The 27,930-nt window shown below is 37.1% G+C and overlaps 2 protein-coding genes across 5 annotated transcripts in view; one reads left to right on the top strand and one right to left on the bottom strand.

Moving 5' to 3' along the window:
- The window catches only part of LOC109854525 (homeobox protein Nkx-6.1-like), a 30,184-nt gene extending 10,706 nt beyond the window's left edge, over nt 1-19,478 (top strand). The window contains exons 2-4 of the mRNA XM_020427698.1: nt 1,115-1,225; nt 7,195-7,406; nt 19,257-19,478. Of these exons, the coding sequence (XP_020283287.1) occupies nt 1,115-1,225; nt 7,195-7,406; nt 19,257-19,478 (545 nt within the window). The remainder of the gene's footprint in view (nt 1-1,114; nt 1,226-7,194; nt 7,407-19,256) is intronic.
- LOC109854547 (UPF0769 protein C21orf59 homolog) lies at nt 5,583-27,436 on the bottom strand. Of its 4 annotated transcripts, XR_002250226.1 has the most exons (8): nt 26,997-27,296; nt 26,490-26,639; nt 26,322-26,407; nt 26,057-26,227; nt 25,747-25,962; nt 25,535-25,656; nt 23,825-23,931; nt 5,583-5,594 (listed from the first exon to the last, which is right to left on the bottom strand). XR_002250226.1 is itself a non-coding variant. In XM_020427738.1 (7 exons), exons 2-6 carry the CDS (start codon nt 26,608-26,610, stop codon nt 25,546-25,548), a joined length of 705 nt encoding a protein of 234 aa, XP_020283327.1. In that variant the 5' UTR covers nt 26,611-26,639; nt 27,347-27,436; the 3' UTR covers nt 23,695-23,931; nt 25,535-25,545. The 4 variants fall into 4 exon arrangements, 3 of the variants coding, with proteins under 3 accessions (XP_020283327.1, XP_020283324.1, XP_020283325.1); XM_020427738.1 differs by lacking the exons at nt 5,583-5,594; nt 26,997-27,296 and adding an exon at nt 27,347-27,436 and having other exon boundaries at nt 23,695-23,931; XM_020427735.1 differs by lacking the exon at nt 5,583-5,594 and having other exon boundaries at nt 23,695-23,931.
- Between the last annotated feature and the right edge of the window lie 494 nt (nt 27,437-27,930).

Raw genomic sequence — 27,930 nt, 5'->3', positions numbered from 1 at the left:
CGCAATATAAATTTAATTTCAATTAGGGGGGTATTTGGGATCTCTCATATACGAGATGCAAGTATAGCATCCTATATGAATTTTAGAATTGTTATTACAATTCGAATTTCACGTGTAAAAATTTACACGTGAACACGTATATATGTAGTATATATACACGTATAATTTCCGCACAACACCTAGCGAACGGCTCTCATGACCGAATATATATTTATTAGTTTGGAAACTTCGGAGCCTTAAAAGATTCTTTAATTGTTTACACTTCACATATCAAACTGTTACGTCACACCACGAGCGCGAAAATGATAAAAATAATTAATCTACGAAAAAAACTTTGTCGGATGTTAACGGTCGATATTTACTTCGATTTCCAGCCATTGAGAGAAAGAAAAAGAGGAGAAAAAAAGTGTAAAATTTTCTCAATTTTTGGCATTTAATTATTTCAGGAAAAAAACGAGATTGAAAATTGTGAGGTACAACTTAAATAGGTATATGTACATATATATATATATATATATATATAAAATTGCGGGGCATTTAAATTCCGTTTGCATATTCCGGATGAATGCGAGTTGTATGAAAATTGCGAGCAATGAAAATATGAAATGAAATCGCGTAGATGTGGAAACGAGCGGAGAAAAAAAAAACTGAAGCTTAATAAAGCGTTTTACGTAGAAAAATGGAACGGCTTGGTCTCGACATCGATCCGAGAAAGCTATTTTACTCGGTTAGTAAACGCGCTCTCATTTTACATCTCACCATTGCATTTTATGAGTTTCTTCGATTATTACTTCAATATGTGCTGTGCTATCTGAATTATCGTAAATCCAATATCGTTATCTGCACTGACCGAACTACAGCATATGTTATGCTTCCCTCCCACATGCTTACTTTTAATATCAGTTAATTATACGTATACAATATACATATAATCTTCGAGATAAATGCACTTTGTTATTATTACGAAAGTATATAATACACTGCTTTTATCAAAAAAAAAAACATCAAATCATATAAAGTAGTTTTTGTATGTATATATATGTAAATATATATATACGCAGATTTTGTAATAAACAAAATGTTAAATCAACCTGATGGAAATACTTTTTCTTAGGTATCGGGCAATTTCAACAAAGAACGGAACCACGACACCCTGCTGTCTATTGGCCGGGTTTGCAGGGTCTAGTCAGCGATCCTCTCGCATGGCGGGCAAGATTACACACATGTGAGTATTTCACTATATATATGTGTTTCTTCCAATATTGAATGATTACAATATCATACAAAATATTCATAAACATTTTTTATCTTCAAATTCGATAAGTTGTAAAGTTGAAAAGTTTTCAAAAACGTATAAATGGTTTAACGCTTGAATAAATTTGTACTAAGCGAATTATAAATTTTGGTTTGTTGACAAAAAGAAAATATCCGTGTTATTATTTATATATGCGCTTTTCCAACATACGTTTTAACTGCCTGCGGGTGTTCGTTACCTTTGTCCGAGTATCGTTGTGGCGGATTTGACAGCTGCAAGTGTTTGCTTTCGCGGCAGAAAAATCACAGGGCCGAAGTGAAGAAACACGTGCTACCGAATATGTCTCCGTTTAAACGGCACGCCCGGAAAGTCGTTTGAAGCGATTTATCCGTGGGTCGCCTACGGGGAGAAATTTAAAAAACGCGTGGAAACCGCACAGGAGAACGGAAGTTGTAGGATGAGGGAGTCATGAGGATTCAACTATCTAAACAAAACACCGTAGATGAACGAGAACTTTGGTCTCTTCAAAAAAATGCAATTCTATCAATTATCCCTTGTGTTTATATTTAACCCGTTTAAAAATAACGGAAATTCAAAATCAATTTGTTTTCAATATATATTTGTCATGTTTAAACAGATAAACTACACATGAGAATATATTTAATAGTATGTGCACATGTTATAGAAGATTGTGCAAAACGTCGATCGCGTAATAAGTCGATTGTTATCAAGTGTTGACACACTCCCTTTTGACTCCCTTTGTAGTCCCTCGAGCACTTGGACGGTTCACGCTCAATTAGCCGGTGTGGGATTCCCTCGACATACATACCGGAACATCCCCAGCAATAGTATACATGGCTCACCGTGTGTACACCCTCGTCTTTACGAGAAGACGATTAAGGGCACCGCAGAGAAAAAATCACAAAATAGAAAGAGAAAGAAAAAGACACACGTCATGTTACGTCTCGTCTCGTCTCGTCTACCTTTCGACGAACGACTGAAAGACGAAGAAAGATACACCGTACTGCAGAGGGTGGCACATGTGCTGTCGTGATGTGCGTCACGATGTAAGGGAGAGGGGAGCGGGAAGGGAGAGAGGGCACAACGTGCAGAACACACTGCGTAGACACACGCGGCCGGGAAAGAGTGTGTTGTACGTACTATGAGGGCGAATAGGAGGGTGGCAGCGGTAGTCCGCTGTGGATTCAGGATATCATCATATATATGCAATATCAACCCGCGTCACCCCCTTTGTCTCCCTCGGCTACGTTACGTTTTCCACACTCGCGCGAATAACTTCGGCAATATTTTAACTGCGGCATCCTGTGCTTTTTCTACCGTCCGTTGGAAGAACCGGCCGTATAGAATGTAAGAGTTACCCGGTATATTTTATATTCTGGGGCAAAACGTTGATGGCCCATGGCCCTCGCGAGGAATCGTCGAACGACCACCGCGGGAACCGTCGTCTATTTATATTTATGTTCCCGCATTATATATATATATATATCATATATATCATATATATCATATATATATATATATATATATATATATATATATCGCGATACACCTATACCCAAGATAAAACAACCTGATCTATTCCTATCACTTCTCTTTTTTTCTACACCAAATGCGGATGAAACGATGCAAATGTTTGTTTGATGAAACTTGAAACTCGTACTGATAATCTAAAACATTCTAAAGCGTCTAAAGCGATCATTTAAATATTAATTGTCGTTTATATTTAAAAAAAAATATTTTGAATAAGTTTTACTAATATTATAATTTTATATGATTGAAGTGGATTTTTTATATAAAATTTTCTCACATAATACTCCAGTATTTCTACTGGACATATAAAACAAACATCTATTCATTCGTTCGACTTTTTTTCTTATTCCCATCGAGAACGTTGGAGAGATCATTTTCACTTTCCTTCTGTTTAGATATCCATAACATGTTATTCCTACCATTTCTTCCTGTAGTTTTTCCCTCCGTGCTATTTTCCGCACACTTTTTTCACATTCTTCTTTATTCATCCCTGCTTTGTTCCTCCTCGCTTTCTTATTGGATGGGTTTTTATGGGACATGAATGAGCGTCACGTAAGCAGACACTATAATGAAAACGTCGCTGACACGACGAGATTTCGATTTACACCGGTCCAAATGTATATTATTACTATTCGAACATACTTTATACATACATCTCGTATCTGACTATTAGCTTTTTTTTTTTTGGCAACAAATTTGTTTCAGATATTGTCTTGAAAAATAAATTTGATTTCTTAAGCATTTTAAATAATGATTGTTTTAGCGCTACATAATGGATCTCGCGTAATCAGTGTGGCGGAATAGTCGACGTAACTATAAAGCGTTCATTTACTTTTAGTGACAACACACTTTGTACAGTCGATAAAGCATTCCTCTTGTCAGTTGACGCCAGTCTACTCGATGTGCGCCGTTATTATTCACGTCGTCGATGGAGCGAGCAGCCCCTTTACAAGTGCCCGATCATATTTTCTACAAGTTGAGCGATATCCGATTCAATTACAAAAGTACATTCTCAAGTAACCATGCCTATATTATCTCTTTGACTTTGTAAATAATTTTTTGATAAAACTGTTGCATTGTTTATTTATTGAAGTTAGCGGTATTATAATTGAAATAGATGTCTATTGTAATTAAATTACAGACACTTCCGAGAGAATGAATTTCTAAATGTATTTCTATATGTATAATTCTTTGATGAATATGAAAAAGTTCGAGCATGACATATTTATCTTAAGTGAAACCAAATATTCCAACATTTTGTGGAAAAATAAATAAATTTTACTATAATAAAACTCAACAATCTTTCTTGTTTTGTTCGATGCGTGACATATCTTTACCTCGAATGATTTGTTTCTCTCCAAACTCTCTCTCGGATGAATAAAACGGCTCGTGACACTACGCGCGCAGGGATTTCACTTACTCTGTATAAATCGAACAATCAAGCGCGTCGAACCTCGCACACTCGAACTTCCGTTCGCCGATAACGAATATTACGAATGGCTGTGCGGTGTCTCGTTTTTGATCGCTTCTTTTTTTTTCGAAACGTCGCAGCGTGCACGCCGATATGGTCACCTGCCGCTGATTTACATCGACACTGTGCCGCCCGGACGCATCAATTTGCCGTGCCGATACTTGGTCTAATCGGACATCGAAGCGTTATCCGCGGTGGCTGTGTCACGCTCGTTTGAATACGTGTGCGTGTTATATGTGTGATACGTGGAGGCGCGATATTGATATATACGCATTATCCGTAACGATTTCGCTTGCATATACTGCTTGACACGCATGTCACTTGTTCACTCGAAATCGGCTGATTAAATTATGGTCATAGTTCTCCTTTTACCCCTTTCTTCCTCCACCCTCTCTCTTTCTCTTTCTTTCTCTTTCTTTCTGTGTACTACATAAAACTAGAAAGATTAATTCTTGGACGTATTGAAAAAATGAGTGAAATATGACTAGAAATAAAACAAGAATTATCTGATTGCCGTAATGACGAACTGTCGGTAAATATTTATGTCTACTCACTTTATTTATGTAAAGAAGAAACAACATGTAATCTGAATACACACATAAATTTATTATTTAAAAAAATTAAAGTTCTAATTTTTATTTATCCACCAGTTCCTTATTAAAAAAAACTAGTCACATTGAACGAATTCAATTGAAATTGGTATGGTCGATATGAATGAGTTAAAACTTTATATTATCGGTTTGAATTCCCATGTGAGGAAAAAGAGAATATTTTGTGAAAAAAAGTCGGACAATAAATCGTTCGAATAACCGGACATAACTGGCTATATGTATGCGTGCGTTTGTATCTGTAGATATATTGATATGTGTTTATATTTGTTTGAAAAATTCAAGAAAGTTGTTTTAGTTAACGGTTTGGTTTAAAGTTTCATTTCAAAATCCGTTTTTATCAATATAAATCTCTTATAATAAAACTTTTGTTGTACCGATAACAATGATAATGCTTTAGATCTCGGGGCGAATCTAAAAGTTTACCATGTAAAAGAAATCGCACGATATCGTGTCGTGTACCTTATAGCAAGGTATATATGTATATCTAGGTGTATGACGCATACAAATTTGAACAAAAACTTGGACTTCTGCGGGGGTGGTCGCAGAAATATGCGCGACGGCTTAGTAGGACAAATAAGGGAATATCTCTAACAGTAGACAACACACACCTCTTCCATCGCCATCGAAGTCACCGGGGGTTGGAGTGCGGTAAGCAGCTCATTAGAACCCTCCCCGCCGACCGGCCATTATTGCCTCGTTCCGTATTCTGTTACAAATTGCTTTATTAAATTAAAGTCCCACAACCCACATTGTAGCGCGCGTCACGACGCGCGTCGACCCTTCCTTTTGCTACCCCCTCCGAATCCCTTTCGCTTCTCTCCCTTGTACATACGCGTCCACATGCCACATCGGACCGTGTGCGACCCCCTCATTTCCACGAAAGTCGCTTTCTCCCCCTTCCCTCTCTCTCTCTCTCTCTCCGGTTGACCCTCTTGATTACCCTCGAAAATTTTCTCCAACTTTCCTTTTTTCGATCTAATTAAGATTTGCACAGCTCGACGGAGTAGCCAAAGATTACGAGTGATCAGTAGGCGCGAACAGGACAAAATCGTTTATTTTATATTGATTTGACGTTATTTATTTTAGAGATTTGAATCTGTGCGCCAGATATCTGTACATATGTAATAAAAAAATAACAACAAATTGTTTTCCTTAAATAAAATTTTAACTATCATACAATCGCTAATCCAAACAGAGAGAAAGAGAGAGAGAGAGAGAGAAAGAAAGAGATTAAGTAGTCGCAGTAATAATTACTAATGTTATAAAACCGTAATTAATTCCAAGAGCAGCGAATTAATTTCAAACTGCGGTTAAAATGAAATACACTTCCAGTTATAACATGAAACCTAATTATACCGCGAGATATCTATGTCGCAGATATATTTTTCTTATTTTAAAATAAATGAGAATAATTGTGCACTGTTTTGTGCTTTTCTAACAAATTTCATTGTGTTATATATGTAATTATCATATTTCAAGTGTGTGTGTGTGTGTGTGTGTATGTATGTGTGTAAGGACATCAAATTTATTAAGAAAATACAATGATGTAATATATGCACTCACTCTCGCTTATCATATAATCCGCTCTATATGGGTGTTGGTATGTATAACCGAAGTAAAATATGGCAATATTTCCCTATGACTTGTCACGACAGAAAGTCACAGATGGGGCTTGGAGTTTCCCCTTTTCATTCTGCGAGGTGGAAGAGAGATCACGAGGGGCCCGATAGAATATCCACACGATGGCACGACTCACGGATCGGATCCGTGTGTGATTGCCGAAAAATGCAATAAATTTCGCTGTGGTTTTTCGCGACGCTTCAATTTCAATGCGTCGTCGTCTGTTTTTCGTTTTTAACACGGCCGCGGTGCCGCGGCATACAAAATACCAGAAATTGGTGCTCGCTAAAACTGGCGGAAAATTGTTCAACTAATATATGAATAAAAGAAAGATTACGTACATTTACACAAAGTGATTCGGCAGACGATTACAATATTTAAAAGCTTCGTAAAAAAAAGAATATAAATTTTTTGCTCGCGCGCGCCAAGGATAGTTTCTTTCAAAATAAAAAAAAAAATATTAACAGCAAAATATTTAAAGTAATCACATAAGAGAGAGAGAGAGAGAGAGAGATTAAAAATTTTAGTTTACTCACTTTTTGCTATATATCAAAAGAGGATATAAATTGAACAAAGTAAACGATTTTTTTTACGATGCCGACAACCAAGTCTAATTACTCCATTTGCAGCGAAGCGCGCGAAAAGGATATTCAGGAGCTACTCATCGAGTGACGCGAATGTTGCAGTGTCGCAACAGCTGGGCTGTCAGCAAGCGATGACGGGTACGGGCGGCGGCACCGGGGAACACGAAGGCGGTAAGAAGAAGCACACGAGACCCACGTTTAGTGGACAGCAAATCTTTGCTCTGGAAAAAACCTTCGAGCAGACCAAGTATCTGGCTGGACCGGAACGTGCTAAATTGGCGTACGCCCTCGGGATGTCGGAATCCCAAGTCAAGGTAACATTTCGCTGTATTACTCGTCATTTTTGCTAAAATTGGTGCAAGCGCAGTATTTCTTATATATATTAACTGTTTTCTCGTTATTTACTTATTAATTCTCGTTAACTGTCAAATCAAACTTGACGCTCAGATATCGAAGAGTTCTAAAAATTGTCAGAGAATCACCTTCTTTCTTATATGTCCGTGTATATGTCCCTTTTACTACAAAAAAAGATAAGCCATAAAAGTTGACAGTTTTATAACTGACTCTTTTCTTTGATAAAGTTTTTTTCTCTTGTTGTTCGTTCCGGACAAAGTGAGAAAAAATTTATGGTTTAATACCAAAAGGAAGTTATCTAGATTCATCTTTTGATATATGTTCGCGCTTCGGTTCCCAAATTCTGCAGTTTAAGAGGAGCTACTGCATTTCTCTTTCGACTTTGTGTCGCACACAAGTGCTTTATTTGAATTGCAAGTTTGGAGAAACAATACTACGATAAATTATAAACTTAAACTGCAGTCGCACAAAAGTAGCGCTTAAAGCATCATTCTATTTCTCTGTTCTATATATTTAAATGACGAAAAAAAAAATATAGGAAACAAAAGAAGGCGCGCGAAACGACATTTGTTTTCGCTCGTGACATCGAAAGATCGATCAAAACTTCACCTCGGCGCGGAAACGCAAATCTGCGTGCGTCACTTTCCGAATAATCCGCGGTCGAAAAATCTCCCTCGGAAAAAAAGAAAAAAAAAAAAAAAGAAATCCGCCGCGATTGCCTGTCGACCAAGAGGAGGGAGGCTTTTCAGAACGACGTCAGCAAAAAAGTGACTTGTTCGCATAAAGGCGTGATTTTAAAAAGCGTCTCTCGTCGCTCAGCTTACTCCATCAACACGTTTCGTTCGCGAGGATAAAGAGAACAGATAGGAAAAGACGGAAAAGAGAGAGAGAGAGAGAGAGGGAGAAAGAGAGAGGGAAGAAGGAGGGTATCTAACGAGGTAGCTGGTAAAAAAGTTCGAAGGATAAAAGAAGGTGACAAAACAGCCGGAGACGTGTCAAGCTTTGCGGCACCTGCGTCATCCTCGGTGTTGCTCTCTCGCGTGCGTTCAACATCCTTTTCCCGCTACCTTTTCTCTATCGCCAGAAGAAAGGAGAGGAAACGCCGGGGAACGCCGGATGAAACACGAGTGAAACTCGATGGGTGAGGCCACGATGATGGTAAGCAAAAGGACAGAAAGAGAGAGAATTCTTTCTTTTCCTCTTCTTTCTTCTTCTTTTTCTTTCGTTCTCCGCGGGGCTCTTTTCCCTCTTTCCCTCCTTCTTCCTGCCCCTCCTTCTCCTAGCATCTATCTTTGGTTTCCGTAAAGCTCTACCACGCCTGTTCGCCTTCCACCTTCGGCGTTCCGCTTCGAACCGAAGTCTCCCTCTCTCACCCTTCCTTCTCTTTTCCTCCACCTCTTCCTTCGCCATCTTCGACCCTCCGAGAGAGCCAGTTCCCCTTTCGAAACCTTCAACCCCTGCCGCAAGGTAGGGTTTTCTCCTTCTCTTTGTTTCTCTCTCTCTCTCTCTCTCTCACTCTCTTTCTCTCTCTCTATCTATCTATCCCTCACGGATGTCCTCACGGGCGTCGATGTAGCGCTGTCATTGGCTCGTTCAACGCCGCCATATTTACATTTTTATTGAAAGCTACAAGTCTGTGTCGGTGAGTGATGGCGAACGGGGAGCGCGGCGCCCCCTGAAGCTTGCGAGATGGGAGGGAGGTAGATGAGGGAAGCGACAGAGAGAAGGGGTCGCGCAGGGAGGGTACGCATCGCGGGGGTGAGGAGGGTTAGCATTCAATTACCTCGGATTTCCTCGGGAAGAGGCGATTCACCTCCGCGTATATGCCATCTTCGAGGGCGAGATTGCCCCCGGACTGCCGGCGCATTTTTCGAAATATTACGACAATATATACCCGCGTGCTCTGTTTTGTCATATATTTGACTAGTTAACTTGTGTAAGGAGATAAAACAAAACCAACGAGGAAAAAAATTGGCTTGTTTATATCACTATCCTTGATTAATTATCGCGTGGTACTGAGCAATAAATTTGCTTTTGAATTTTTTTAGGTGAAACGCGATGATTGCGAACCAATTTACATTGTTTGCGTAAACTCGCACGTGCTTAGATAATAGAGAAGAGATAGATTGTGTCATTGATTAGACTTGCACAGTTAAATATTTGGTGATTTAATAAATGTAAAATTATCAGTTAACGAAGCTACATATATATATACGATATTTACAGAAAAAGAAAAGTTTGCTACGTGTATACGACTCGTCAAGTAAAAAAATAAAACGATTTTTTGAAGTCAAATAAAAAGTGCGTGGACACTGTTACAAAATACGTCAAAATTTTGTGCATATATGAATATTTTTGTCGAGACTGTTTTCTTATAATTAGATACGCGCGGGAGGATGTACAAAACGACACAGAGGTTCGATGCAAACAGAATACTAACAATAGATCGATAGCGCTCCCTCGCGGTTTCGGGTAATACCGGATCATTACATACTGGACCTATCACTTTTTTCAATATTGGAAAGGGATTTGCGTGGTACACACGAAGGGATTTGGCAGTGCTGCCCGATGAAGATTTATATCGGCCCGCCATTTCACAATTCCAGATTTATAACTTTTTCATTATCGAAACGTATATCTTATCGATGCGTTTCTTTTTTTTTTTTTTTTTTTTTTTTTTTCCGTCTAATAGCGAGACGGATTTCGGGCGGTGTAATCTCTGGAATACATTTTGCCACCGATGGTTCTCGGGGGTTATATCCGTCAGACTGTACAAATTGCCCGCACGTTAATATATTCGATCAACCGAAACGTCGTTGCTCGAATGTGACTCCCATATTCGTCTCACGGAAAACAGTACGGAAAAGGAGATTTTTCCCTGCTCGATTGCTTCGCATAAATTCTCGCAATGAAATATTCGTCGGTGATGTGTAATCCGAGTTATACTAAACGACAGGGGATGGAATGCAAATATGAACCGGGTTTGCGATATTTTTAAGCAAAAATTGTATTTTAAAATATTATAAATGCGAATTTTAAATAAGAATGATCGTCAGTGTTAGCGTAAGTTTGGAAACGTGTATTATTCGTCATTAGGACTGAACATAACGACTGCGTCGAAAAAGTGTGCGCATTTTTTTTTTGTCAACACTTGTTAAAATGTGTGAGAAAAATAAAAACGCTTCGATGTATGAAGTTATTTATGACAGTGCTCGGAATTTTTTGCACATTTCGCCGGATTCATGAGAGGCGCGTCTTTCCCTTCACTGCCCGTATCTCAGCGACAGTCCGCGATTCGCCAACGGTGATGGGGTGCGCTTAGGTACGATGCTGTTTCCGAATCGCAACATGTTGGCAATAGTATCTTACTAGAACGATGTGGAAATCTATTGTTATATGATAATAACGTAATAATATATATATATACGCTTGATAGAGATGTATTTTGTTCGATGGAAACGTTTGATGCGTTTTTCGTCCGGAAACAGTTATTGACTTATCCCTCCGTATGTATGACTAAGACTTAATTTACAGACGACATAACATTATTGACAAAATATAAATTGAAATCACTTCGTATCAATGTCGCCACGCCAACAAAACAGTAAGATAACGTGTTATCAATAATGTTATCAACAATAGTCGCGCTCTCGGTTTCAGCTCTCTTGTGTCATGATATTGTGTTTTGTGACTGTTTCTCTTTACTGAAAAGTAAACGATTATCTACGACGTTAATTTGTGCTTTGAAATTGGTAATGATGTCTGTCGCACACGTATATAATTTAGTTAAAGCCCTTTTCGTAAACACTCACTAAAACTGATTGTAACGCTGCACAACGAGACACGTGCTCAATAGGGATTTCAACATGAATGACTTTCTTGATGCGCGCGTGCGCGCGCGCGCGCGCGATGTGTATGTGTATGTGTGTTGTATCCCTATTAGAATCCAATACGACCAAGTGAACGCGAAGCATTTGCGAGTTAAAGACCGTGGCTCCCTTTGGCAAACCCTCTTGTATCGGAGTGTGTATCGCGATAAAGAGAATGAGAGTTAGAGAATGGCCTCGAGGGATAAAGGGCGCAAAAGCGAGCTTCCGAGAACGATACAAGAGAGAAAGAAAGACAAAGAGAGAGAGAGAGAGAGAGAGAGAAGTAGAGGTGTGTGTATGTATGTGTGCATTTAGTGATGGCATCGACCGTGAATCAAGAGGATTAGATAGTTTTTTGTACAGATGACGCCGAGGGTGTGTTACTCGCGACATTCATTGTTGCGACAGAAAGTCAACTACTTGACTGCTCTCTCTCTCTCTCTCTCTCTCTCTTTATCAAGCTGATTTAGTTAAAAAGAAATGTTAGAACATTTCTAATTTTGCTGAGTTTGATTTTATTCTGTATTTTTAATGTACAGATCGTTGCGATATAATATTGTAAACTCAAATATTTTCAATATAGTTACAAAAAGGTAATTTAAACAGTATTTGTTTTTTTATTGATGAAAATTATTTTAAAGTAGATAATTTCTCTCTCTCTCTCTCTTCCTTTTTTGCTTTTTATGTAAAATATGATCATGTTAAATTATTGACAAACTTAATATTATTATAGCACCGCATATTCTTTAGCCGCGCTGCGCTCAGTTACTCTCTCTCAGTTACTCAGAAGCAAAATATTCTACAATATTTCAACTTAATTGAAAACAGCAACATCTCCCGCAGCACATTAAACACGATATCAAACTACACATTCGGCCCTTCACTAAGAGGGGGGATCTTTCTTCTTCGAAAGAGCGAACATTTAGGATAGGGTCGCGCGCAGAACTACAACAACGTTACTACAATGTACGTTATGTATCTCTATTTACGCTTGTGCCGATGCAAAGTGGTACGCTGGTTTCCCATCTAGGCGGGGAGAAACCGGAGGGGTTGGTGAGCCAAGTTGTTTACGGCGAAGTAATCTGCTCGTCGACGGATACCAATATCGATGACGTCAATTAGTACGAGGCGGAAGGCCTCTCTCGTCTGCGCCCCGCTTCTCCGCAACCGCCATGTATCATCATGGCGGTGTATGTACGCGAAGCGAAGCGGAGCGCGACGCAGCTCGGCGCGGCGTGGCGTGATAAATCACGGCAGCAGGCGGTGTTCCCTTCATTCACCCTCCCACACCTACCATCAGTGTGCCGCGCCATCCACCGCGCGTACCCTCGAAATTGGTCCACATGTACTTGACTCCATAATACTCGCGATTCCACTGGCGCTGCAGCTCAGCTCTCTTTTTCTCTCTCTCTCTCTTGATAGAACCGATTTTATTTTTCACTAACCAAAAGTCCATCTTTTGCCCGCTCCACTTCTCTCTCTCTTTCTCTTTTCCCTTTGTTCATCTTATGTATTTGTTCATTAGTCTCTTTTTTTTCGCTTTGTTTCTCTTCGATCCTGCCGCTTGCTCCTGCCGACGGAACGATCTCGTCGAGATCGCCCCTAACTCGGAATTATATCAGGGTGTATATATCGCGGGCGCCCGAGACGTTATTATGTTTTATGGGCCGAGTAAATGTATGGGTCGACCTCAGGAAAATTATTAAGAATCTCTGAAAAGCCAATATCTTGATATCGAGCGCAAGAGGAAAGTAATAATATCTTCTTGCAAGTTTGCCAACGCGAGCGTAATCGATGAGAAAGCTTGCTCTTCTGTCGATTATCGCGATAGCAGGAGATACACATCGATGAGACACCTGATAAACTAAATGCGCCACTTTGGCGTCTAATTAATATGCCTTTTTAATATAATAGCGCAGTTTTGCTCTTGCATTCGATAAGCGATTATTCTGTTTTAGGCTTCAAGTAGAAGCTCATTTCACGTTTACATTTACATTTCTAAAGTCCAAGAATCCTTTCTTAAACTTTAGAGTAATGCTCGGATTTAGAGCGCGACTGCTGAAGGATTCCCGAGCGCGCCACGCCTCTCTCGCTTTCCCTTCACCACCGCATTTACCTCAGCGACGGTCCCCGCTTCGTCATCGGTGGTGGAACGCGCTTTCAGGTATGGTACTTCCGAGCCGCGTCTGCGGTTCTCTGAGAAAAACTATTTTGTAATCAAATAAATAAAGGAAATATTTTTTACAACAATATATCTTATTGTTTTTAAGTGACTTTTATTTAATTAACAGTTGCAAATGGTTTTTCATTTAATTAGTACGTACGTGTTAGTGTAACTTCTATAGTGACTCCAAAAAAATCGTGATGCTGTAGTTAAACATTCGTGGTGCGATATTTCTTAATAATTACATTTGTTATTTACATTACTTATATATCACGTTTATCATTACATAACGTGGCAAAACATACAGCTTGACAATTGACGTCAATTTTATATAACAAATGTAATTATTAAAAAACTATTGCACTGCAAATGTTTCAAGTACAACTCATAAAATAAATATAAAAAATTATATTTTATTATAAAATATTTCCTTTATTTATTTGTGATTATGAAATAGTTTTTCTCAGGGGGATGAGGGTGACTCGTGCCGCTGACGCGGCTCGGAAGCAGTACCGTACCTGAGCGCGCCCCCTACCATCAATGAACGAAGCGAAGACGTTGCTGAGGTAAGTGCGACGAAGGAAAAGCAAGTGCCACGATAACAAAAATTGTTGTAAAACTCTTCTGACAGTTTACTTTTAATTAAAAAAAAAAACAAATTTGAAACACATCGCATTGTTTTTTCTTTTGGCACTTTCTCTCTTCTATAATTTTTTGCTTCTGATGTCAAAAAATATCTGTTCAAACGAGAAATCAATAAATTCCGTGATCGATAAAAGACTTCCTAATTTGAAAGTATTCACAATACGTCGAATTTGTTGCACTCCCTCATTTGCATGGCTCCGTGCAAGAAAAGATCAGTGTGTTTATCACAAAGATATCACAAAGATTAGTTCGCTACATTTAGATTAACGGATGTTCATTATATTGAGTCAGTCGACTGTTCGTGTCGAAACGTCTAGAGATATTCTACATAATACGTTTCTTGCCGAAATTAGCAGTGCTCTGCGTTCATATCTACCGCTTCTTCGTGTACATGTGTCACGCACGTTGTACGTTCCCGAACTTGGCTGTGCGCTTCTTGTTCGCAAAACAATAATTTCCGCGACAAAACTAGTATTTCGAAAAACTTGTTACACACTTGTAGCTTACGTCTTATAAAATGTTATAAATTTTATGAATTTGTGTGTGTGTGTGTGTATCACTTTTTTTCTATTTTGACCGTATACTATAAATATGTTCGTAATTTCTTCATTAAGACTCGAATAACATAAATCTTCATGATGCATCAAATGAAATGTTTTTTTTTCCCCAAAAAAATCATCTCGACAAAGAAAATTCTCTAATATTATACATCTGTAAACAGCGCGAGTATTGAAATTGAATCGCCCCGGGCAAAGAAGAATCCTCGCAATTCTGTCGAAAGAAAGCTGTAAAAATTGGTCGTGGCAACCGCCGCAAAATTTGATTCTGAAATAAAAATAGAATATTGAGGATAACGCGAATCGGTGAAGCCATTTGATCTTCGAGAGAGCGAGACCAAATGGGTGATCGTGAAGGGTGTTGCGGGGGAGGAATCGTGAGAGGGAGAAGAAACATATCGATATGGGGAAATGCTACGGCAACGGAATACAGAAGAGCGCATTATCGCCGACAAGCCAACTATCCGTCGCCCGATCATCCCTCTCCGCCTCACCTATTTCCCTCTCTTACTTCATTTTCCCTCCACGCAACGTATTAGTTATTGCTCAAAGAAACATTCTGTCCCGAGTATGTACTCTCTGTAATATTGTGAACTGTCGAATTCCGTGATTACTTTGAAATCGACGACACGAAATCGCGGCAATCGCGCGTTTGCGATTTGTGACATGATTTGCGCAGATTAAACTCGCTCGGAGATACTCGCGCTCGCGCTTTCTCGTTTTTTTTTTTTTTTTTGTTTTACTCTAATGAGAAATAAAATTTGTAATTTTATATATCTTGTACGCGACTTCTCGTGAAGTCATATTATCTTTTGAATAGAACATGTTATGTATACCATGTTGTCATCGTGCACATGCGCGATTGCAACTAGTACATAGTAGTGAGATGTCGGCACGAGAAAAGAACGTAACTTTACATGGTAAACAATAATACAGAAAACTGTACATCTCTTTTAGAGAAGATAGCACTTTTCTTTCTTTATATCTTTGTTATTCGTTCTGAAGTTTTAACAAATCGACAGAAACGCGGGACTTGCTTTACGACAAAGATAATGTAACATGTGACACAAATATCGAGCCTGTGGCGGTTAACACTCTCAGTTCGATGGCATTTAGGAGTTTTCGTTACTCCACCCCGGTCGGTGGGTTACAAATAGGCTGTCGCGTCACGCCATATGGCGTAAATGCAAATTTTATACTAAAAGAAGCCTGGACCATCCAGTCAATGCGTTTAAAGGGCATTGACTCAATAGTTTGTTTGTATCTCATACACACACACACACACAAATATGTGCGCGTTTGATAAGGTCAAAATTAAAAAAATTAATTTAGTTTCTTTGCAATAAACACAAGATTATTGTCAAAATGATCATTTTCGAGATCTTTTTATGTCATTCTCTTAAAATTCCGACCTGGCTAAGTTTTAAAATTACATTCAAATTCGACATCTCAAAATTTTAAATTCCGACTCGGAAATTTCTATTATGCAGAAGAGAAGAGAATATTCTTTTACGCTTATATAGCGAAATAATAGCTCTATAACCGACTCGTGTGACTTCTGACTCCACAGTTTTCCCTACTTATCAATTTGCTCTAAGAGAGATACAAGACGACAATACGTACATTTTTATACACATAGAATTTTTTTACAATTATTCGGATTTAAAATCGATAAGTTAATCACATTGTTAAGTACGCGATAAACAAAGGAGAATAAAATTCTGTCAAATGCGGTGGCCATGGTAAATGCTTAATGATGCGTGCGGATGTCGTCATATGCGACATTTACGTGAAAGTTTTCCACGTCATTGGTCGACTCGCTTATTATTCAAAACGTATATCGGCACGTCGATAAATTTTAAAACTCCACCTTTTTTCACGTTCCATAAACACGGAGTAACATTTTTCGAAATATATTTATATGTAGTATAGGACACAAAAATGCTATTACATTTTGAGATAAAAATAAGATGATTAGTATTAAAAATCGAATATAATGAAAAGAGAATTGCAAATTTTTAAAATTCAGATTTGCATCGCACGAATCTCATCGCACGGTGATTAGTTTTTAATTCAAGCTCCTTCTAAGTAGAGAAGTCGCTCGCGCGAATTTTGTCGCCCCTGAGAACGACAAAGCTGAGTCACAGGACTATAATCTTTCGCATAATAAATTGTCTCGGTAGCGATATCAACGCAGCGAGATCAGATGCTATCGGTATTATCTGTTACGGACGAGAAGTGGAGGACGGGTGGACGACCGCGGAAATCAGTGCCGCTCTCTGCGCACCCGCCCTAAGGGCTTTACACGAGTTACAAATGCGGTTTTGTATCTGCGCTCGCTTTCTCTCTCTCTCTCTCTCTCTTTCTCTCTTTTTGCGACAAAGTAATGGGCTTAGATAATCCTGATTTAATAAATCGAACAGTTGTGAGAGGCGACGCTCAAAAGCGTGTCGACGGGGGAAATGCGGGGGGAGGGGGGGAACAACAGTTTTCCGCCCTCTCCTTCTACCTCTCCGCCCCCTTTCACAACGTGCGCGTGACTAATGCGTTCAAAAACAAGATAGATGGATCCTGATCAGAACTTCCTTTTCATTTACATTTTCGCACTGTATCAGTCGCAACGATTTAAGAAATAACGATCGCGAAAGCTTTGCGATCGATTTTTTTTTTTTTTTATCTTTCGATAAAGAGAAATACATGAATATTCGAATATGAAGTGGTTTTACCTAAATAAATGCTTTATCGTCTTTGAAGTTTGTTTTAGCAAAGTAAACAAAGTCGAACTAATAGAGAGAACTAGGTCGGCTTGCACATGATCCCGTGAGAGAGAGTTCGGGTAAACTTAACATCAATTTCGATCGCATTCTCAGTTTCTCCGTTCCATTGAGCACAGACATTACTCGCAAATAAATTTTTTTACTATATACGGATTATGTTTTCTGTAATATTTGTATATACAAGTCGAAAAATGCCTATGTACACGCGTAAGTAAATAGTATTGAGAGATTATATAAATACAAGAGAAAGATAAAAAGTAAAATAATTAATATTATACCTAATAAGATATTTCATGTTATATATACATTCAAAAATGCTACAATTTAGAAAAACTCTAGAGATAGTGTAAGTTGTTGAGAAAAAAAATTTCATTAAAAACAAAATCACGATAAGATCTTCCCTTTAATTAACTTGGAACTATCTCTCTCTCTCTTGCTTATCAAATGGCTAAAACCGATAACTTGTACACGCAGCGTAATATTTTTCTCGCATTTTTTTTTCTTCAACCCTCTTCCGGGTTCTTTCTCTGCTTTTCTTTATGAGAACACTATAGTAAGAGAAATATATATATAAATTGGACTTTTCTTGTCGGGGATCAAACTGCTTTTTTATGTCCGATGTTCGCTTGCAGTCAATCCCTGCAGATTGTCTATTTTCCTACTTCTTTGTTATCTTAATTTCTCGAGTATTTTAATTTTCATCCGAATAGCTATTAACCTTTACGGCCGGCCGTTTACTTTTTAATTCGTTTACCGCTTCGCGCTCACTTGCTCGCCGGGACGCTTATATCTTTAATTTAAGCTCTCGACTTGGCGGCCATTGAACAAGCCTGCGGATTGGGGTTGGGGATACGGAAGAGCAGCGGCGCGACGGCGGCGGCGGCGGCGGCGGCGGCGGCGGCAACAGAGGTGGCGGGCAAAGAGGGTAGACGAGGAGGAGTTTAGCAGAGTGCCACACGCTGGCATGGATCGGGGGTGGTTTGTGGGTGCAATCGCGCTACGGTGAAGTTCCCCCGTGCTCCCCTGACACCCGTTACGTTAATTAAATACATTGTTGCGGGGACACAGACTCCTACTGTGTATCTCGGGCTTTATAGGTGCAGAGGGGCACCTTAAGTTAGCGCTGTTCCGACTACTCCTCCTCCCCCTCTTTCTCTTTTGCTTCTGTAGATTTTGCGGAAACTGGTCGCCAATAAAAATTTTTCCGGAATCTTTGTCAATTAATTCAAAGTTGTTAGGTTGTTAGGTTACATATGTCTGCTAGAGAGTCAAGATCGACGCACAGTCGAATCTCTATATTGCAACTTCCCGTAAATTTCTCCATATATTGCGAATAAAGTTTTCTCTTTAAAATGAATTTCTCCTCTCGCGTTATCATCCCATTAGAATATAATCGCCATGTGATCGTGCATGTGCAAAATGAAAATAATCATGTGATTTGTTTCAATACGTTAAATTTTTGATAAAAAGTAAAACGGAAGAAAATTACAACAGAGAGAAGACTCGATCCTGACGAAGTAACAATAGAGAAGTGTTACCGTCGCTGTTTTGCAAAACTACTCATGATATTATTTGAAAATTTAGAGAGAGAAAAAGCGCCATCTTTACATATTCTATAATTCTATACAGAGCTTTATACAAAAAATATAAATAGGTTAATTATTATTGTAAGTTATTGTTATATATTATTAATTCTTGCAATCGAAGAGTTTAAGTCACTGATGTAACAGTTGACTTACATCGGACTTACTGTAGAAGATTCTTAGTAACATTCATACGTCCGATTTTCGATTTGTAGGTGTGGTTCCAGAATCGGCGCACGAAGTGGCGGAAGAAACATGCAGCGGAGATGGCGACAGCGAAGCGGCGGCAGGAGGAAGTCGAGGGCGTCGTTGCCGAGGGTGAGGATGGCTGCAGCGACGCGGAGGCTGACGCCGGCAGCGGCGGTGGCGGCAGTGGCGGTGGCGAGACAGCCGCGAAGAGGCTGCGAAGGGAGCTCGAGCAACAGTACAGGCATTGAAAGCCGTCGCTGGGGGGGTGGTAGACGCTATTCGAGAACACGCGGGGAACGTAAAAAAAGAGAGGAAAGGGACGTGGAGGAGAAGAATAAGGCGTGGCCCGGAGGCGGCGCATTCCGGAAGATTTCTCGCGGTTTGTTCGGTGAACAACGTGCGTGTCGGCTCGGAAATGATCGCAAAGCGACTGAATGGTGGCGGATAGAGAGAGAAAGAGAGAGAGAGAGAGAGAGGGAGAGAGAGAAAGAGAGAGGAGAGAAAGAGAGAGAAGAGAAGAGAAGAGAGAAGAGAAGAGAAAAGTGGAAGAAGCATACGTAGATGTGTACGCACATACACGTGCGTATTCCTTCGTGATTTAATCGCGCGCGCTTAAAGCGAGTAACGTATGAATATGAAGTGTTCGTCGGGCGGTAGAAGTCACTTAAAAATCTCATTATTCTGAATCAATTTAATTTATCACACACACACACACACACACACATATACACATACACACAGATGTACATATAATAATATTAATTTCTTGAATTGAGATTGGATAGGTACCGTTTGATTCATCGTAAATCTGCCATTTAACAAAATGAACGCGACGCGAATTTTCAAATAAAGACTTTACATCTCAATGTTAATCTCATTGACATCAATATCATTGTCAATATCATTTATCAGCGATCAATGTGACAATTGGAAAGCATTCTGATAAAGGTCAAGTCGCTGATTTATGAAATGTCAGAACATGTCAACCACAAATTGTGTGATATAGATATGAATTAAATTAACAAAAGATCCGAAAAAAATAAATACATATCTATCTATATCATCGGAACATAATGGAAATCGTATGTAACGTTTTACACAAGATTTAAAACATAAATGATCATCAACTTCATTTGCAACATTTGTAATTAAACTATGTAACGACGCGTTAAAATTAACTACTAAATTAACTTTAATCGGTAATATTTTTTGGTGTACATGTTATGTCGTCACAATCTATCGATCGCATGTGCAAATTTATATAGTTGCTACGAAAGCATACGGAGGAATCGATACAAAGGGGTTTGCCGAGCTGCTTACGCGATGACAGATTAGTACCTGGGGCTCTTTGTTATCTATCCGACAAACAATGCACGCAACGTAACGTCAGCTCTGTTAAGAAGGTGTTAATGGATAACCATAAATTCAAAGACCTAGTATAATCTGTGTGTCATTATACCTAGTCAACTATTATCGAGAAAATGGCACTTAATGAAAATAAAAATTTATTCCCTCATTTAAATAAATAATCGTACGACTGAGTTAAATTAATTAAAATGAAATAAAAAAAAACTTATTTCTTGCGTTTTTTAGTTAAATGCCTAAATATTTAATTTAAAAATTATTTATTTAAAGACATTATTATTAGAAAATTATTGGTGTATTTTATAGACACGTACACGAACGCATATGCTGTTTATCGCAACGGCTCATGCGATTTATGAGATACAATGCAAAAGTTTAAAAAAATATACTATGTAAGAAAACGCGATTTATCTGTTTGCAAAGTACAACTCGCGATTTGAAACAATAAAAACTTTTTCGTTGTAAAAAACGTCAAGAAACACAATTTTCTTTACATTTTTGAATTACACTATACGACTTTTGATATAATATTATGAGATTATATTTTTTTAAATATTATAATGCACCATAGAATATGCTATTTTTATTAATAAAATTTAATATTAATACTTTTCAACGTAACAGTTACGATTTTATTATTATTTAAACTCTGACTAAAATGATAAACAATAAAAATAGTCTGGAAACCATTTTCACACAATGTATGTGTAACATATGAATTTAATGTTATATGATAAAAATAGCATATTCTCCTACAGTGCAATAAATCTGTCTTACTCTCTTCTATAATATTATGTAAAAAGGCGTATGGTGCAATTTAAAAAATTCAATTCACCTAGTCACACACGCGCACACACACACGCACACGCACACATGTACGTGAGAAAGCGATAAATAAGTATCCAAAACGACCCATACATACAGCGACAATATCACATTGCTGTTGACAAGTTTCAAAATTATGCCAACTGCAGAAAATGAGATTTCTCATTGTTTTATCTTTGTTTCATTGTAAAGTGTGGCAACGTGACAAATTGCCTAAACATAAATTATCTCAGAGAATAAAAAACCCACTGTTAAATTTAAGTTTCAAACAAGTTTGAATAAAACGTTTCGAGAAAGAGATGACGAGCGGCGAAGGAAAGCTTTGTATATTATGTAGATATAAAAAATGATAAACGTGAATGTGATATCTAACGTATTTAACACGGCGTTCAGTCTAAATACATAAGTAAGTAGATATCGTCTATTGTAGACTAAAAGGAGAATTATAGAGCGTGTATATTTATACATATACACACAAATAAATAGTACGTGAGGCGCGTCAGTAAACTCGTTCGGTTGGATTTTTTTTTTAGTTGCACTTTCTTTTTCTGTATTAACAAAAATGAGACAGGAGGATGTATATTCAGGTTTTAGAGAGAAAACAAAAAGAAACAACTGAGAAAACAATATGTAAAATGTAAAATATAGATATACACACAAAAAGTGCAAATAAACAGAACGAATACACCTATATTCTTGTCGCAAATTATTGAGATTAAATGTGGTTTCCTAATTTGTCTTCTTATTCAACAAATATTTGTATGTTGTGTATGTAATTTTTCTACAGATATTTTTTTAATGCAGTCATACTAAACTTTAACTTAATAAAGAATATATTGTGATGTATCTATATAGCGTGTAAAGGCTCTTTCATAAAAAATATTACAAACAAATAAAAAAATCTGTAACAATTATACTGTATAAAGAGTCTTCTCATAAAATATATTCCCTACAAATATAACATCTTTTTAAGATCTTATTTCTTTTTCTCTTTAAACATTTTATAAAGTTAGTTGTAAGTGTCTTATTTTTTTTTAAATCATTCTTGAATTTCACAAATGAGAAAGAGACAGAATTGTGGATTATGACATTAAAGTTTTTAATATGAAAATTAGGAAAACCATATTTAAAACTAAATGCACGATGAGAATAAAAGTTATATGTAGATTTTGACGAGAATGTGAGCGTAAATCATTGCATTTAGAAAAGATCTCTCTCTGACAGTAAGAACTTCGAATTTGAAGATCTCTCTCTCCCTCTCCCTCTCTCTTTCTCTCTAACTCTCTCTTAGAAAGAAAGAAAGAAAGAAAGAACTATTTCGAAATACAGAAAAAAAGAACATTTTGTGCTATATTTCACGCGTTGCGATTAATGGAGCGTCTAAAAAGCCCGTATTTATAATCATTGAATATTTGTTCAAGAACGTATCAATTGAGATTCTCAGAACTCGGATTTAAATAACAAAATTGTGACGCAAACATTATCGATCTGTACGTATCTATTATTAAAAATTGAGCGACGCTCTTAAACCACCTGTCTAACTTCTTATTTGATGCTTCTCCTCTAATGATTTTGTTATCCTCATTTTTTGTCAAGTTCAAATGAGCGCGATGAGAAGTATAAAGCAATAGATCTATTGCGAGGGAATATTTGAAGCTCGAGCGCGATAAATGAGCTGGAAAAATAGAAGTCATCGAAAGAGTCATTTATAAGAGTATGCTGGCAAAGGAATCGCGAATTGAACCGCTGCTCTCGAGCAATTATGAATTCAATTATGAACAGCTCTGCTTTAAATTGTGAAACTAAAATTTATATTTTTAGATAAATTTTATATACTCAAATGATTTGCAATTACAAGTGTCAAATCTTGAGATTCGCATTTGAGTTGAATCGCATTGTAATATTTAAAAACTATTTTCAATTGAGATTCTCAACTGAGACATGATTAAAAATACGGGCCTAAAGCACATTCCAAAAAAAAAAGTCTCTTGACATCTCTAGAATATTCGACATAAACACATTATTGTACAGTAAATTTAGATAAATTGTTAATAGAAAAAAGTAGAGACAATCTGTATAAAATATTGTATAAATTATACATACATGTTATATCTATCGCTTGTGTATTATATCTCTAATTTAATAAATGGAATACACACACATTATGGTAATATAAAATTAAATACATCTCGCACGATGCATTTTTATTTGAATTATTCCACCATCCTCCACCACGTTCTTAATTATTATTATTTATAATTTTTTGATGTTTTATCATTGTTTTAACAGAGAGAGAGAGAGAAATGCAATTTTTGTGTTCCAACTTACACATGTTTCCGAAACATGTAAACAATCGCGCTACACAATCTGCGCAACAAAATGTTAAAGTGTGCAAATTACTCACCACTGCCAATTTCTGCATTTTGTTTTATCAAACCGTAATTGTTGTTTCCATTTTTACTCTTCTCTCCTTGTGTGTCCTCTCCTTTACCTCTTTGTGAGAACGTATAACTAAAACAAATAAAATTCCTAACATGCATATCATATCGTATGAATATATCGTAGACACACTCAATATAATACTATATGTACTATAGATATTGCAACATACCGAATCTAATCTTTATAATATTGTCTAAGGTATATCATTTACATATAATATTTTCAAAACGTACCAGTTTCTATCTAGATATGCTAAAGCTCATCGGCAATATCGTGTGTGTTTATCTCTCAAATATTATAATTCTAACCAATATCCTCTCTCTTCACATGTGGCGACATCTTACAGCGCGCGTAATAGTTTGAATAGCAAAACTGGGAAGTTTTGAACATCTATGATTGGTATTCATAATTGGATTTTATATACATTTGAGATATTATCTCTAATTTAATTTCAAATGCGGTAATTTAATTTCAAATGCGGTCAATAAAACAGCCTATTCATCCCAAGATAAATTTAAGACGATCTTAAATACAACAAATTATGAATATATCTATATCTATATCCACACATTCCATTATAGAATGTTTACGTGACTTGAGCGCGGCAATCAGCGTGAATTAACGCCAATCAGGCAAAAAAAAAAAAAAAGAAAAAAAAAGAAAGCGTTACGTTCTGGAAACGGTCGAGTGAGAAACGTAACAGCACTGATTATTTATATTTTCTTTCGCAACACCGCCATTTCTCAAAAAGTTGAATGTGTGTGTGTGTGTGGATATTTACAAAACTGGTAAACTTTCTTACGTCGTTAATAATGCGCAATCTGTAGCTCAATACACGTCCACGCAATCTAAGCTGTAATAGCGAAAACTTTTCGTTTGCTCCGCCGCCGCTTGTTAAGACAAATTTATATTCTTTTATCCTTTAATGCAACTGCCTCGACACCCGTACTTTTATTGTCGTCGTCAGTGCGCGCGCGCCTACTCTTGTCCCAACTTTTTCCAATTAGAAGTATTTTTCATTGATTTAAGACCCGGCCTACCCGAAAGTAAGCGAATATTAACGGCTTAACACAGCGATAAATTTATAGTGTCGATATCCCCTCTTAGGAAGGCATATGCCCCTTGCTCAATAGGAGGGCGGAAATGGGCGGAAAACATTCGCGAAAGAACAATGTACGCGCTTACATAAGTCTACAAGAGTCGCAAAAACTCTCGTAACATTAATCACCGTACTTATCTGAAATCAATATTTCCGCGCGTACGAGAGGCATTTAAATATCAACAAACTGTGCTTATTGCTACCCGCTTCTGTTTGTTTTGCCAATTTTTCCGATTCTTTTTTCTATTAAAAAAATATTTTTGCTACGGAATCGAAAGATCTTACAACTTTCTCATAATATTCATTATGAAAATGGACGCCTTAAATGATCTTTTAAGCAGAAAAACTGAGTATTACATAAAACTTATAAATTGTGATTCAAATCGCTGCGCTTTCTCCATCAGGTTTAGTTTCACATGTCAACTTTTATTATTTAAAGTATACAAATACAGTAATTGCACAAGATCTGCTCGAATTATTCTGTCGATCTTAAAGTTTTTTACCTTTATATATTATATTGTTATTATTATTATTATTATTATTATCATTATTATTATCATTATTATAAAATACCTGCATTGTTTTTAATGTGGTTTCCACGAGATATTATTTAAACCTTGAAATTGTCGTTTCAGACTGCTGCTATCGGCCCAGGACGAATTAAGATATTCGTCGTCATCCTGTTGCTCAAGTTTCTGAAAAAATAAATATGGCGTTCTCAATTTTTGCGTGCTTATCAAGTATACAACTACAGACATATTTACTTATTTAACGTTTACACTAACTTTTAATTCTTCCTGACGACGATAGGCGTGTAACATCAATTGTTTTCGTTCATCTTCTGACATCAATAGCTCTCTCGCAGGTTTACCAGATCCTCTCTTCTGTAACTTCACAATTACTTTAGTTTTTTCATTATTTCCCAAAAAATCTTTTATCTTCTTTCCCGGTAACAATTCTTTTCCAGAAAACCATAATTGAGCTAATTGCGCGTCGATTATCTATGACAAAAAAAAAAAAACATATTGGAAACGATAAATAAAGATTATATTTTTAGTGTTTATTCTCTTTAATTTTTTTATTTTTTACACATACCTCGAGAGATGCTTGAGTATTATTAAATGTCTCAGTATTTTCAAACTCTTTACGTATTACATCGTGTGGCGGTAGTCCCATTGGGTAAACAATCATTACAGCTCCTCTTAAGATATCTAAAGCATCTTGAACTGTTTTCTGTGTAACTAATTTCTCCTCTTGTACTAATTTCTGTTAAAAATATAAAATTAAAGTTCTTTAAAGTAACAAAAAAGTTTGTTTTTTAAAAGAAGTATAAAATACGAAGTATACATATTGCATTTACTTTTGATGTTATAATTTTTACATCCTCAATGGCTTTTGTTAATATTTCTTGCATTTTTTCATTAGGCATCTTTCCATTTCTGCGATCTATTTAAATAACAAAATTTTTATTTACCACATATAATAAATACCACCGAGCTTATCATGTTACTGAATAAATATTCTTTACCGATTTTGTCTTTGTTAAAAGTCCAGCCACCCATGGGTATGCATTTTTCACCCCATTCGTCTTTAAGCTTAAGCTCTTCGACTTGTTCGTCAGTAAGACCGATGATGTCAGGAGGTAACATCGTGCCATGCTTAGCCAGCTCTTCAATTTCTAAGTTTTGCGGAAAAAATTTGTAAAAGAAAAAAGAGCTGAGTGTTGAAAATATAATAATTTGATCTTCGATGATATTTATTTTGCATATCTCTCTCTCAATATTCAAGCTACTTAATTTATCACTATTATCCGATAATTTATCTCATTAATCGATTCTAATTGTGAGAATTGTATGAGAACTGATAATCTGTAAACAAATAAAATAAAGTGCAAAATTCTTGTCAAAAATCTGCACTGGCTTTCGAAACAGGTTGTCGACGGAAAGTGCGAAATGCGTTGCCGATGTTAATTTTTAAATTTATTATTAAACTATTGTGTCAAAACAAACATCTCCATAGCATTGCACATATTTACCATAACATATTCTGGATATCTTTAAACGACCGTTGTAAATAGCCACGATGTCACGCACTACATCGTCTATATTCGCATTTACATGCGTATCGTACAAAAATTGGCTCTCATCACCTTTCTTTACATGTAATCTCACCATTGTCTCAAGTTAAAATTTACAACTTTGTACTCTAACTTACAATTTTCAAATTACTAATTGTTAACTCGTACTATATATGCTGATGTGCGTTGCGATAAAATCACCACTTTATTTCAAAAAATAAATTCTCTTTAGCGGGTTAATATCGTGAGATAAGAATACATGTGTATGTATTGCTGGTTAGCAACTTGAATGATGACAGAAAACATACCTTGGTAACACACATGTTATCGATTAAACAATGCAAAAATTAGATGTCCAGCAAACGTTTTTGACCCACTAAATCGTTCCCGCTCGAAAAAGATACACAGATCCGTCTCAAGTGTATTTTGGGATGCTACACTGGATTCAAAAGAGAAGAAAATTGGAGCGGACGAAAACTCGTCCCGTTCGCGAAAAATTCCCTATTAGAAAGTTTCCCCCGCTCTACAGTCATTGGCTGTCGGAGAATGTTCAGGCACCAATCCGCACGCAATCTATCCTCAATTCGCCCCAATTTTCTTCTTCTATGGCCAACCAGAGAGAAGAAAGAGTGCGTTCAGACAACTCGACGGTTGAGAGATCATCACTTATGATAGGACTATTCTTCAAAATCTGCTGCGGTTCCAAAAGTATGATCCAATCAGAAGTGATTATCTCTCAACCGTTATGCAACTGTTGAGTTGTCTGAACGCACCCAAAGAGAACGGCCCCAGAACCATAATGACTTTTCCGTTTGTATTTTTTACACCAGCGCTATGTCCACAGGTGGTGGACATTGGCAACTACGTAACTATGTCCACGAACGACCATGTC

This window comes from Pseudomyrmex gracilis, unplaced genomic scaffold (assembly GCF_002006095.1).
Source record: "Pseudomyrmex gracilis isolate BER0280 unplaced genomic scaffold, ASM200609v1 scaffold_69, whole genome shotgun sequence".
NCBI classification, from domain to species: Eukaryota; Metazoa; Arthropoda; class Insecta; order Hymenoptera; family Formicidae; genus Pseudomyrmex; species Pseudomyrmex gracilis.
The sequence above is the reverse complement of the archived record's forward strand: the minus strand, read 5'-3'. Positions and strand labels throughout refer to the sequence as shown.